Below are 15,115 nucleotides of genomic sequence, written 5' to 3'. Positions count from 1 at the left end.
ATGTATATGTATATATGTATATGTATATATGTATATGTATGTATATATGTATATGTATATATGTATATGTATATATGTATATGTATGTATATATGTATATGTATATATATATGTATATGTATATATGTATATGTAAATATATATGTAAATATATATGTAAATATATATGTATATATATGTAAATATATATGTATATATGTATGTATATGTATTTATGTATGTATATATGTGTATATATATATATATGTATATGTTTATATATATATGTGTATGTATATATGTGTATATATATATGTATATGTTTATATATATATGTGTATGTATATATGTGTATATATATGTATATGTTTATATATATATGTGTATATATGTATGTATGTATATATGTATGTATATGTATGTATATATGTATGTTTATGTATGTATATGTGTGTATATATGTGTATATATATATATATATATATATTTGTGTATATATATATATATATATATATGTATATGTTCATATATATATGTGTATATATGTATGTATATATGTATGTATATGTATGTATATATATGTATATGTGTGTATATATGTATATATATATATATATATATATATACGTGTATATATATATATATGTATATTTATATATATATATATACGTGTGTATATATATATATATATATGTATATTTTTATATATATATATATGTGTAAATATTTGTATGTATATGTATATATGTGTATATATGTGTGTGTATAATTCGAGGTTCGACTATCCGACGGACCCTCCTCTCCAGATCCCCCGAATAGACCTTACCAGGGAGGCTTAAGAGCGTGATTCCCCTGTAGTTGGAACACACTCTATGGTCCCCCTTTTTGAATAGGGGGACCACCACTCCGGTCTGCCAATCCAGGGGAACTTCCCCCAATGTCCACGCAATTTTGCAGAGTTGCGTATGCCAACACAACCCTACAACATCCAGAGCCTTAAGGAACTCCGGGCAAATCTCATCCACCCCTGGGGCCCTGCCACCGAGGAGCTTTTTAACCACCTCGGTGACCTCAGCACCAGAGATTGGATGGCCCGACCCAGAGTCCCCAGGCTCCGCTTCCTCAGTGGAAGACGTGCCGGTGGGATTCAGGAGGTCTTCAAAGTATTCCGCCCACCGACCCACAACATCCCGAGTTGAGGTCAGCAGCACACCACTCCCACTATAAACAGTGTTGGTGGCATACCGCTTTCCCCCCCTGAGACGCCGGATGGTGGACCAGAATCGTCTCGAATCCGTGCGGAAGTCGTTCTCCATCGCCTCTCCGAACTCCTCCCATGCCCGAGTTTTTGCCTCAGCAACCACCCGAGCCGCATGTCGCTTGGACTGCTGGTACCCATTAGCTGCTTCCGGGGTCCCACAGGCCAAAAAGGCCCGATAGGACTCCTCCTTCAGCCTGACCGCATCCCTCACCGACGGTGTCCACCATCGGGTTCGAGGGTTGCCGCCGCGACAGGCACCGACAACCTTGCGTCCGCAGATCTGGTTAGCCGCCTCGACAATAGAGGCATGAAACATGGTCCACTCAGACTCAATGTCCCCCACCTCCCTCGGAACATGTTCAAAGTTCTCCCGGAGGTGGGAGTTGAAACTCCGTCTCACAGGAGACTCTGCCAGACGTTCCCAGAAAACCCTCACAATACGTTTGGGTCTGCCAGGTCTGACCGGCATCCTCCCCCACCATCGGAGCCAACTCACCACCAGGTAGTGATCAGTTGACAGCTCCGCCCCTCTCTTCACACGAGTGTCCAAGACATGTGGCCGCAGATCAGATGAGATGATGACAAAGTCGATCATCGAACTGCGGCCTAGGGTGTCCTGGTGCCAAGAGCACATATGGACACCCTTATGCTTGAACAAGGTGTTCGTTATTGACAATCCATGACGAGCACAGAAGTCCAACAACAGAACACCACTCTGGTTCAGATCGGGGGGGGGGGGGGGGCGTTCCTCCAAACCACACCCCTCCAGGTCTCACTGTCATTGCCCACATGAGCATTGAAGTCCCCATGCGGAACTAGGGAGGAACTTTCCAGTACCCCCTCCAAGGACTCCAAAAAGGGTGGATAATCTGAACTGCCGTTTGGTGCATGAGCACAAACCACAGTCAGAACCCGTCCCCCCACACGTAGGCGGAGGGAGGCCACCCTCTCATTCACCGGGGTGAACCCCAACACACAGGCACCAAGTTGGGGGTCAATAAGTATGCCCACTCCTGCTTGGCGCCTCTCACCAGGGGCAATTCCACAGTGGAAGAGTGTCCAGCCCCTCTCAAGGAAACTGGTTCCAGAGCCAGAGCCATGCGTAGAGGTGAGTCCAACTTTTTCCAACTGGAACCTCACAGCCTCACACACCAGCTCAGGCTCCTTCCCCACCAGTGAGGTGACATTCCAAGGAAAAATATGTTGATTCAAAATTTTACAGTGTCAACAAATCCCAAAAAAGTTGGGACAAGTAGCAATAACTGGCTGGAAAAAGGAAATTGTGCATATAACGAACAGCTGGAAGACCAATTAACACTAATTAGGTCAATTGACAACATGATTGGGTATAAAAAGAGCTTCTCAGAGTGTCAGTGTCTCTCAGAAGCCAAGATGGTAAGAGGATCACCAATTCCACCATTGTTGCGCAGAAAGATTGTGCAGCAATACCAGAATGGTGTTACCCAGCATAAAATAGCAAAGACTTTTAAGTTATCTTCAACCGTGCATAACATCATCAAAATATTCAGAGAATTTAGAACAATCGCTATGCGTAATGGTCAAGGCTGTAAAACTACTGGATGCTCGTGATCTCCGGGCCCTTAAACGTCACTGCACTTCAAACAGGAATGCCACTGTCAAGGAAATAACAGAATGGGCTCAGGAATACTTCCAGAAAGCATCGTCAGTGCACACAATCCACCGTGCCATCCGCCGTTGCCAGCTGAAACTACAGTGCAAAGAGGAAGCCATTTCTAAGCAAGCTCCACAAGCTCAGACATTTGCACTGGGCCAGGGGTCATTTAAAATGTAGTGTGGCAAAATGGAAGACTGTTCTGTGGTCAGATGAGTCACGAGTTGAAGTTCTTTATGGAACACTGGGACGCCATGTCATCTGGACCAGAGAGGACAAGGATAGCCCAAGTTGTTATCAACGCTCTGTTCAGAAGCCTGCATCACTGATGGTATGGGGTTGCATGAGCGCTTGTGGCATGGGCAGCTTGCATGTCTGGAAAGGCACCATTAATGCAGAGAACTATGTTCAGGTTCTAGAACAATATATGCTCCCATTTAGACGTCATCTCTTTCAGGGAAGACCCTGCATTTTCCAACACGATAATGCCAGACCATGGCTACTTAGGAGAAGGATCTGGGTACTGAAATGGCCAGCCTGCAGTCCAGATCTTTCACCTATAGAGAACATTTGGCGCATCATAGAGAGGAAGGTGCGACAAAGAAGGCCCAATACGATTGAACAGTTAGAGGCCTGTATTACCATACCAATTTACCATACCAATTTATTTATAAAGCACTTTAAACAGTGACAAAGCACACCAAAGTGCTGTACAGGGACAAACAGAACAAGCACATAGCAACAGATTACATAACAGGACACCAAAAAGTAGAAACCGACAAAAACAATAATGGATAACAACAACAACCGCAACATGACCAACACAGTGTGATGCACACAGACATGAATGGGAGAGCATTCTTATTTCTAAACTTGAGAAACTGGTCTCCTCTGTCCCAGACGTCTGTTGATTGTTGTAAGAAGGGGAGATGCCACACAGTGGTAAAAATGGACTTGTCCCAACTTTTTGGGGATTTGTTGACGCCATGAAATTTGGAAACAACAGATTTTCCCCTTAAAATGATACATTATCTCAGTTTAAACTTTTGATCTGTGGTTTGTGGTCTATTCTGAATAAAATATTAGATGTTGGCACCTCCACATCATTGCATTCAGTTTTTATTCACAATTTGTTTAGTGTCCCAACTTCTTTGGAATCCGGTTTGTACAACATGCGATGTGAATGCCAATAAAGACCCTTGACCTTGACTCCCACACTGTCTTTAATATCAAAGCCTCTGTCAGCTAAAACAACATCCCCGGGTAATAATCTGGAGAGTAGGCCACAGCTTTCTGTTATGAGCTTGTCTGATGGACGTCCATCCCTTGGAAAGAAAAGAAAGACACGGGTATTAGATTTTTGTGACACCTTAAAAAGATGACAAAGATGCTGAACAGATGCATTAATGTTAGTAGAACCATTTGAAATTGTGAGGGGTTTTTTATGCTGGCAGAAAATGCCTAACAGTGTTAAACAATGACAACAAGATGGCAAAGCTATGAAGTCCTGTATAATATTTAATACTATAAAAATTATTTGCCCAGCTGTTTTTTTATTCAGCTCTGACCTGAGCTCCCTGTTCTCCTGTAACAGGTGGTTTATTTCTGCTCTTTTAGTCACACATTGTATTTGTACCTTTTTGCTGCTGGTTCATGTTCCTCCTCTCCATCATCTACAGCCTCACTGAGCTCCTCTCCTGGAGTTTCATCCATTTTATATGAAGGTTTGTCTTGAAGAGGACATATCAGAACACAGATCAGTATTACTACAGTAAACGTGGCAACACTAGAAACTTTAAACAGTTTATTTCACAATAACACAGATGTCCACTCTGTCTAAACTCAGACTAAGTTACATGCAAAATATAAATCTGACCTAAACCAAGTTGGCCCACATGAACTAAACATGAGTACACCCGAACAAAATCATGGCACAAATTTATGGCACAACACCAACAAACTGAATTTAGACACTCACCAGAATGTCTGGAACAAACTAGCAGGTCTCTTGGGACGCTGGAGAAAGTTATATCAGGACGTCTCACGTTTCCTTTTTGTTACTTCCTACACATGAGCTCCTTGCGTTGTTTCCCTGTAGAAAATCTATTTAAAAAGTCGGTTTTCGATCCTTTTACAATTCCGGTCGTGTGACCGGACATTACATCTAATAACGCAGCAATTTCGGACCATCGCTAAACTGTTTTAACCTACTCAGATAAAAAATTTAAATAAAAAAAAAGTCAACAAGAAAGCTTGTTTTCGACAGTTAATATGGAGGAGTATAAAAATGGTGGATCCGGCCCTATCATATCCCATCAGCCGCCGCGTCGTGGACAAGTGACGTCACGCTCTAAAGCTCTATAGGCAAACTCAATTTGTCCCAAAGTTAAACGTCCTTTGCCTGCTGAGCAGGCTGCAGCTGGTCAGGTTGTATGTTGGAGTATGAAGTCTCAACCATCTGTGGACAGTGAGCACAGTTTCTGCGCGAACTGAGGACCGCCCGAATCTGTGGGAGCCTTAAGAGTCAAGTCAACTTTATAGAGCACATTTAAAACAGAACCTGTTATCACAGTGCTTAAAAACAACAATCAATGAGAATAAAATTAAAGAGAAATATATATATATAATATAATATATATATATATATATATATATATATATATACAGGTCCTTCTCAAAAAATTAGCATATTCTGATAAAGGTCATTATTTTCCATAATGTAATGATGAAACTTTCATATATTTCAGATTCATTGCACACCAACTGAAATATTCATTGCACACCAACTGAAATATTTCAGGTCTTTAATTGTTTTAATACTTATGATTATGGCATACAGCTCATGAAAACCCAAAATGCATGTCCCAAAAAATTAGCATATTTCATCCCACCAATGAAAGACAAGTGTTTTTAATACAAAAAGCGCCAACCTTCAAATAATCATGTTCAGTTATGCACTCAATACTTGGTCGGGAATCCTTTTGCATGAATGACTGCTTCAATGCGGTGTGGCATGGAGGCAATCAGCCTGTGGCACTGCTGGGGTGTTATAGAGGCCCAGGATGCTTTGATAGCGGCCTTAAGCTCATCCAGAGTGTTGTGTCTTGCATCTCTCAACTTTCTCTTCACAATATCCCACAGGTTCTCTATGGGGTTCAGGTCAGGAGAGTTGGCAGGCCAATTGAGCACAGTAATACCATGGTCAGTGAACCATTTACCAGTGGTTTTGGCACTGTGAGCAGGTGCCAGGTCATGCTGAAAAATGAAATCTTCATCTCCATAAAGCTTTTCAGCAGATGGAAGCATGAAGTGCTCCAAAATCTCCTGATAGCTAGCTGCATTGACCCTGCCTTTGATAAAATACAGTGGACCAACACCAGCAGCTGACATGGCACCCCAGACCATCACTGACTGTGGGTTCTTCACACTGGACTTCTGTCATTTTGGCATTTTTTCTCCCCAGTCTTCCTCCAGACTCTGGCACCTTGATTTCCGAATGACATGCAAAATTTGCTTTCATCCGAAAAAAGTACTTTGGACCACTGAGCAACAGTCCAGTGCTGCTTCTCTGTAGCCCAGATCAGGCGCTTCTGCCGCTGTTTCTGGTTCAAAAGTGGCTTGACCTGGGGAATGCGGCACCTGTAGCCCATTTCCTGCACACGCTTGTGCACGGTGGCTCTGGATGTTTCTATTCCAGACTCAGTCCACTGCTTCCGCAGGTCCCCCAAGGTCTGGAATCGGCCCTTCTCCTCAATCCTCCTCAGGGTCCGGTCACCTCTTCTCATTGTGCAGCGTTTTCTGCCACACTTTTCCCTTCCCACAGACTTCCCACTGAGGTGCCTTGATACAGCACTCTGGGAACAGCCTATTCATTCAGCAATTTCTTTCTGTGTCTTACCCTCTTGCGTGAGGGTGTCAGTGATGGCCTTCTGGACACCAGTCAGGTCGGCAGCCTTACCCATGATTGCGGTTTTGAGTAATGAACAAGGCTGGGAGTTTTTAAAAGCCTCAGGAATCTTTTGGAGGTGTTTAGAGTTACGTTGGTGATTCAGATGGTTAGGTTAACAGCTTGTTTAGAGAACCTTTTCATGATATGCTAATTTTTTGGGACAGGCATTTTGGGTTTTCATTAGCTGTATGCCATAATCATCAGTATTAAAACAATTAAAGACCTGAAATATTTCAGTTGGTGTGCAATGAATCTGAAATATATGAAAGTTTCATTTTTATCATTACATTATGGAAAATATTGACCTTCATCACAATATGCTAATTTTTTGAGAAGGACCTGTATATATATATATATATATATATATATATATATATATACACACACACACACACAAAATACACTAATAATAACTGAATAATTAATAAAAAGCATTTAAAACATAGGGTCACAGATTAAAAAAACACTAGATCAATTTACACTGTGTGAAATGCCTGCGAGAACAGATGTGTTTTAAGCAGGGATTTGAAGTGAGGAAGGGAGGTGGCTTGCCTGATGTTGGGGGGCAGGTTGTTCCAGATTTCGTGGCCCATGACTGAAAAAGCCCGATCTCTGAGCTTCAGTCTTGTTTTAGGAACAGCCAAAAGGAGCTGATTGGATGATCTCAGGGCCTGAGAGGGAACATAAGCTTCCAGAAGCTCAGAGAGGTAAAGGGGTGTGAGGCCATTTAAGCATTTGAAGGTCAACAGAAGAATTTTAAAGACTATCCTCGTACGAACAGGGAGCCAGTGAAGGGAGGGCAGAACTGGAGTAATATGTTCAGACCTATGAGTTCCGGTTAAAATCCGAGCATCAGCATTCTGGACGAGCTGAAGACGTGAGATGGAGGCCTGGCTGACCCTAGCATAAAGTGCATTGCCATAGTCCAATCGGGTCGTGACAAAGGCGTGGATTAGTTTCTCAAGAGGGTTACTGGATCCTGTTCCAGCAGGATCTGGCTCAAATTAAGTATTGACAATGCCACCTCTTACAATGCTGTTATTGCTAGTATCACTCTCTCCCCTGTGAATAGCAAGTGGCCATCAGGGCACTAACTATCGGTCTTTAGGCTGATGGTCCTCCTTTATCATGTGAACAGGTAGTTTTGGATGTCAACAACAAACTGGTTGATCCACTATGAGAAGGTGCTATTTATAAGACTGAGTTTGTTGCTGCTCCTCAGACTGAAGAAGTCTTTTGGATAAAAGATGAAATGTTTCATCAAGTTTTTATTTTTAAGTTTTTTTTATTTATCTAATCCGTCCAGAGGACCTGACTTAACTTAGATTTTGTTTCCTATTTTTTTATTTTGTCAAAGTAATTCATATAATGTTGGGCATAGGTGGACTTCACTGGTAATTAATTTAGTTTGCAGCATTAGCTACAACCAGGCCAAGTTTTTTTGAGTGAGAATATTCTTATACATAATTTTTAAAAGTTGTTAAATTTATGTTCATTTAATTTAAGTAATTGATATATTTTGTAAATGGAAAAACTCATGTCTGTTTCTCTCTAGTTTTTGTACTGTGAAGCTCGAATTGTCCTGATTAACTGAATAAATGTGTTCTCGTATAATCTTGTTTTTCAAGCTGCTTGAGTGTTCCCATCATTTTTTCTGTTGTGTGTAGTTGGCACAGGAGAAACTTAAGGAGAATGGACTTCTCCAGCTTTCTTTCCTGTGCACTCTGGGTCATTACGACGGGGTTTGGACCAATGAGGTCCTGCAGGGCCTTCTGCTCAACCAAAACCTTCCATCAGAACAAGGTAACATCCCAGTGGGGCATTTTTAGAATGAAACCAGGTGTTTAGTGATGTTTTGACTCGAGCCTGACCGATGTGGACATTTTGGCTATTGCCGATATGACTGAAAATGTTTGAGCTTTGTCCACCCCCAAGAATCTATAAGTAAAAGCAAGTGTTGTTTTTTTTTTTAGCTCAGCTGTTAGCAACCATGAAGCTAAGCTATTCAGATTTAATTAGTCCCACTGTGCTGCCTTTTGTTCAAAGACAGTAATAAGTTCATCACATAAGTTACATAAATGAGGTGATAAATAAGTTTATAGTTAATAATTAGTTTTAAGTAAATTCATGCTAAAAACTTTAAATGTTTTGGGTTTGAATTCGAATCAGAGTGAGACATTGATCATATTGTACATACAGCACATGATGTAGTGAGTGCTCTCACCACAGAATGATCTTTGACGTCTTTTCTTTGGTAAAACAAGCTTCTGAAAATGAGGGAGAAAACCACTCGTGCAATCTAAATGTGCTTTGAAGACCAGATGGTGTGAAGTGTTTGTATCTTTTTTCAGTGGAGGAGTTCCTGCTGCAGGAGGGGCCGGTCCTGCTGCAGATGAGAGTCAAGCAGCTGATGAAGGACAAACAAATGGACAAGGCGGCTTCTCTGTCGAAGACCTGCTGGAAGTCTTCTGGCCTGCAGGGGAAGGACGCTTTCAAGCAGATGTACCTGGTGTGCCTGTGTGCCACCTCAGAACAGGATGAGCTCATGGAGAAGGTCAGTTGGACTACAGGTTATATACGCTCAGCGACCACTTATTACGTCCATCTTCCCAGTACTGGATTGGACCCCTTTTGCCCTCAGAACCATTTTAACTCTTTCCAACACTCAACAAAGTGTTGGAAACTGTCTTCTGAGATCCAACAAAGTTCAGTCAGGTCCTCTGGATGGTTTCTTTCTGGTGAAACGTTTTGTCTTTCATCCAAAACACTTCATCAGTTTCACTTTCCTCCCAGGCTCTGATCAAGGTGGCAGCTTCAATTTCTCCTCCCCCGTTTTTTTTTCCTTCTTCCTGCTCTGCTCTCTGTCTGTCTGAAGTGCCTGGGTCTCATCTCCCGAACATAAATTAAGAAGATTATGGATTTGGTATCGTGGGCGTTCAACTCTATTGATAAGATTTTTTCATCAAAGCGACAAGGTCCTGGGGAACCGGCATGTCCAGCTGAGACTCACGCTGTGGGGTACGTCATGGATTCGTGGGGAGTGTGGCAGATGACGTGCCTCTTAGTTCTGTCTCAAGAAGATGTTGAAGACGTTTACATATTTGGACTGATGATAGCAGGGACTCTGCTTTTTGGCATCGGCAGGGCTCTGTTTTATCGACTTTTGAAGAAGACATCGGGAGCAGTTTTGGCCATGGAAAAGCTTCCGAGTCAGTGTGAAGGTCTGGTACTCGCTGTGGGAACTTTAAATCGTCTGGTCTACGAGCTTAACCGTAAGGTAGAGGCGATTGAGAATCGCAGACCACCTGCGGCTTCTGGGACTCGTCAGCGTGGTGGGTTCGACCTTGAAGGAGACTCATAGCATGGATCAGTGAAACTAAATTTCACAATTAGGCTTTTTCGGAACCAGAATGCCCAGATGGACTCGAGGCTGAAGAAAAAATCTGTCTGCCTGAAGAAAAACAAATATTAAGCTTATCTAATCTGACTCCCAATGGCCTCGGAGACAGGCTGACTATCAAATTTCTCCTGGGACATGAGTACCCAAGGACAAAAGCTTCATCTATCTTTTGTGCACTTTCTGTGCAGGCTTATCAGAACTGCTGGCTGGAACAAAATCTTCAGAAACTGTGGCTGATCTGAAAAAAAAGCTCATGGACAAATCTCAACACCTTGATGTCAAATGAAAATGTAATCATGTTTTAATTGTGCTGCTGGTAGAGTTTTTTTGATGTCTCAAATCGTGTCCTGATAGACAAGATGTGAAAGATCTTTTTTTATAATACCACTATCTACCCTCATGTTTCTCCCCCTTTTCCTATCTAAGATTATTATCTGATAAGGATAAAATGGCCGTGCTCTCCTGTAGTTGCAGCTTCGTGCACTCCGCCCATCTTTCGGACGACTGCACGTACAAATTCACATTGTACCTTGGTGCAATTCCAATAAAGTTTATTCTGATTCCGATTCTGATCATTCCAAGGAGGTTTGGCCACGTTTTTGGTCCATTTTGGCCATGGCTGTCTCAAACAAGTTGGTGGGGGAGAGGACAGACTCCAGAAACCATCTGAGCACCATCAAACTGGTTCACCCACTAGAGAAGGTGCTTATATATAAGACAGTTTGTTGCGTCTTCTCGAACTGAAGAAGTGTTTTGGATGAAAGACAAAACGTTTCAACAAAAAAATACTGTCCAGAGGACCTGACTCAACTTTGTTGGATTTTTCTGCCAGGATTATTGAGCATGAACCTTGATGTCCTCAGACATCTGGGTCCATGTTGGCATCACACAGTTACTGCTGATTTGTCAGCTGAACATCCACGTTCCATCACATCTTAAAGTGCTGGATTGTGTTCATGTAAAAATAAATAACAAATGTACTCTATTAATCCTTAATGGGAAATTAATTCTCTGCACTTTTCCCATTGCACATGTGAGCATGCATGTGGAGCAGAGGGCTGCCATCTATAGCTGCTCTACCACTGGTCAGTGCGGCACCATTCAGCTCTTCTGGGTTCTTCTCAGGTAGAGGTGATTCGCCACTACAGTGGAGGCTGACCTGTTTCCCTGCTCTGGGTGGGATCGTAACTGGTCTTTTGTTCGAGCCACTCTGCCTGTTGTGGTCCTTAATCTTCTTATAATCAGACCAATTACTTAGCCATGTAACGGGTCCGGGTGTAGCCATGCTGCTCCATCATCTCTGATGTCTCAATGTGTTCATTTCTTGCGGCAACATTCATTAACATGATGAAGAGGTGGCAGTTCAGATGTAGTTTGCAGTTTTGCTGGGCGGGTCATCCAGTGACCTAGCTCCGCCGACCAATAAATGGCTGCTGCTTGCTTACATCAAAATAGTCTCCTCGGAACAGTTCACTTGGAACCTCAAACAAGGTGGTCCCATAAACCCGGCTGAGTGGGGGTGGGCAGGCCCTTAACTGGTGCCATGTAATGCAGAGCCCAGGAGAGTTAATGCCCCTTTTCCATAGTACCTCTTAGTACCGGTATAGCATGGTTCAGATTGGTACAGTACACGTTGCGCTTCCATTATGCTTTCAGTCCCCGTTCCAGTGGGCAGGGTTCAAATTGACATCACGCACCTCACCGGCTGGTGGCGGTAATACCTTGAAACAGGTTTCAGTACATGGTGAGAATTTATTTTGAAGTTTCTGGTAAATTAAAAAGAATACAGATTATTAAAATGATCAAATTAAACTCTGTATGTATATATATATATATATATATATATATATATATATACTAGAAATGCGCGATATATACGGTATACGGTAGAAACGATAGAAATTTAGCCTACGATAGAGATCTGTCTTCTACCGGCTAACCGCAATGCTCTGTCTGAAGTAAAATCTGAGTTGTCAGTTTAATTGTTACTTTTGTTTGTTGAAAACTGTGCATAAGTGGTGTTAAAGTGTAAAATCAGAGTTGTCAGATTTCATCGTTACTTTTTTTGAGTTGAAAACTGTGCGCAAGTGGTGTTAAAGTCTTTACTTCGAGAGCTAAGTAGCAAAGCTACAAGCTAGCTACAGCCGGCTTGCCGTAGTGTTGCCGTATTCTGACGCATGCACAAAACGCTGTGTTCCGTCTATAAAGTTTTTTTTTTTTGTCCATCAAAAGCTAAAGTAAGCGTTGGTCATCTTTAGAGAAACCTGTTCTCTGATCTATGAAAAGAACGCTGCGTTGTGTGATTTTACTGCGAGACCCTCTGGTCAAAGCCACAGACTCATTTTGTGTCAACTCTCCTTAAAGCGGAAGGAAACGTCCACTAGAGGTTTGGAGGGTGAAGTGTTTCAGTGTAAAATGCTGCTCTGTTGCTGTTCATTTCTTAAGTAAGACTGGAAACTGTTAAGAGTTAACAACATATTTTGTTTAAAACATATGGCCAAAACTACATTTGATATATTTTGCACTGTTTTGCACTACAAGAAATAAGCCCAATACTTGATTTGTTTATTATTTAAAAACTCTCTGGACCTAGGGCTGGGCGATGTATCGAATATACTCGATGTATCTCGAGTTTTTCAATTTACGATGGTTAAAATGGCTCTATCGCAACCATAGAGTATAAATTGCCATTCAAATAATAAGCTTTCCGCATCAAATTCACTGTGAGTTTCGTTTATCCGACACGCAACGAATGCTTCACTACTCCCTGCCCCCTCCCAACCTGAAAATGTTCCACATGACACGCTGTGCGGAGCATGCGCATATAGACTTGGAGAGAGAAAAAAATATGGCGACAGCGGGAGATTCAGATGAGCGGGTGAATGAGACAATAACTGAAGAGTCCAGTGAACTAGTTCTGAAGAGAAACAGCACTGGATTAATAATCTGGCAGTGGTTTGGATTTTACGAGGAGGATGTCGAACAAAATGCGGTAATTTACAAAACGTGTCGTGAAACCATTGCCACGAAAGGAAGCAGTACCACAAATTTATTTCACCACCTAAGAAGTCATCCACTGCAAAATGAAGAATGTTGTAAACTCCGTATGTCCACGTCTCCCCACACAACAAAGAAAACGTTAAATAATACAGCTGCGAAGCAGATGACACTAGCTTCTTCGTTTGCCAAAGCCATCCCGTATGACAGAAAAAGTACAAAGTGGAGAGAAATCACTGACGCAGTAACAAAATATATTGCCAAAGACATGGCTCCTGTCAGTGTTGTGGAAAAGCCTGGATTCAAAAATCTCATTAAGACTCTTGATGCAAAATACGACTTGCCAGGTCGCAAGTTCTTTGCAGAAAAAGCGCTGCCAGAGTTGTACATTTCAGTAAGAGAAAACGTAGGCCAGCAGCTAACAAACGTGAACTTCTTCTCAACAACCACAGACCTGTGGACCAGCCGCACTTGTGAGCCGTATCTTAGCCTAACTCTACACTACATCGACCAGTGGGAGTTAAAAAGCTTCTGCCTTCAAACAAGTTTTTTCCCTGAAGACCACACAGCAGAGCTAATGGCCCAAGGACTGCAAGATGCGCTCACATCATGGAATTTATCAGAAAGTCGTCAGGTGTGCATCACGACAGACAATGGGAGTAACATAATCAAAGCAACCAGGCTGAATGGGTGGACCAGGCTACAGTGTTTTGGCCATCGGCTGCACCTTGCAATTGGTGAGTATGTTGTACAGCTGTACCTTCTTTTATATAGAATATACTCTGAGCATCAGTAGATGTTGGTAGGATTTCATTTGATTTCCCCATTAAATGAACTTTAGATTAAATTGATCTGTTGGGGGCCGAGATGGTGTAGAGGCAGGGCAGCCGGCTTGGGACCCGAAAGTCCCAGGCTCGATCCCCAGTCACTGCACATCACGTGGCGTCTCTGGGCAGCACGCCTCATCCCCAAAATGCCTCCCGGGCGCCCTCAATAGCTGCCCACTGCACCACCTGGTGGTGGATGGGTTAAATGCTGAGACTAATTTCGCCATTGTATGGAAACATACAGTGCTGACATTGTGATGACATTATTATTATTATTATTATTATTATCTGAAGATTTGAATATCTGAAGATATCAAATTGATATTTGATTTAATAAATTAAATTTTGGTTTAAATTTAAATTTGAGTGAATTAAATTTGATTTAATAAATGAAATTGAATTTATTTATTTTTGTTTACATAAAAAATGAAAAGCATTTCTTTAGTTTTCATACCTCTAAGACATCGGGTAGCATGTTTTTCCTTCTGTAATTGTTATGCATCTGCTTAATTAATTTCCTGAGCATAAAATGTGAATTGATGTGAAATCTGATATTGCATACATATAAACAACTGTTTTTTGTGATATTATTTATTTACAGCATTATATAGTAATTATTGTTTTTTTTTCCCCCTCTATTTTCAGAGAGAAGCATGAAAGACCCTCGCATTGAGCGTGCTGTTGCTGTTTGTAAAAAGATTGTAAGCAGTTTTTCATTCAGTTGGAAGAAGAGGAGAGGTCTGGCTACTGCGCAGAAAGAACTTAAGATCTCTGTACATCAGCTGATCAGCGAGTCGCCAACTAGATGGGGATCCCGTTACAAAATGATTGACCGGGTGCTGGAACAGGAGCGAGCTATTTCTCAGGTCTTGGCCACAGACAAAAAAACACGACATCTTGTCCTGACTTGGCAAGACCTGGAAGTCCTTGAGTCAGTGCACAAGGCTCTGAAACCCCTTGTGGATTTCACTGATGCCCTTTCAGGGGAGGACTATGTCACAGTGTCATATGTCAAACCTGTGCTACATCTCTTCCATACAAGCATCTTGGCAGTTCATGAAGATGACAC

General features: G+C 41.9%; 1 protein-coding gene across 1 annotated transcript in view; it reads left to right on the top strand.

The window, feature by feature from the left end:
* LOC119418760 (zinc finger protein 292) overlaps positions 1 to 15,115 on the top strand; it is a gene marked incomplete at its 3' end in the record, with an annotated part of 51,847 nt that overhangs the window by 33,479 nt on the left and 3,253 nt on the right. Inside the window, 2 exon segments of the mRNA XM_037686096.1 lie at positions 8,490 to 8,625; positions 9,174 to 9,376. Of these exon segments, the coding sequence (XP_037542024.1) occupies positions 8,490 to 8,625; positions 9,174 to 9,376 (339 nt within the window).

Source organism: Nematolebias whitei, chromosome 12 (genome assembly GCF_014905685.2).
Source record: "Nematolebias whitei isolate Nwh7 chromosome 12, NemWhi1, whole genome shotgun sequence".
Lineage (NCBI taxonomy): Eukaryota > Metazoa > Chordata > Actinopteri > Cyprinodontiformes > Rivulidae > Nematolebias > Nematolebias whitei.
This window is presented reverse-complemented; position numbering and strand designations above follow the sequence as displayed.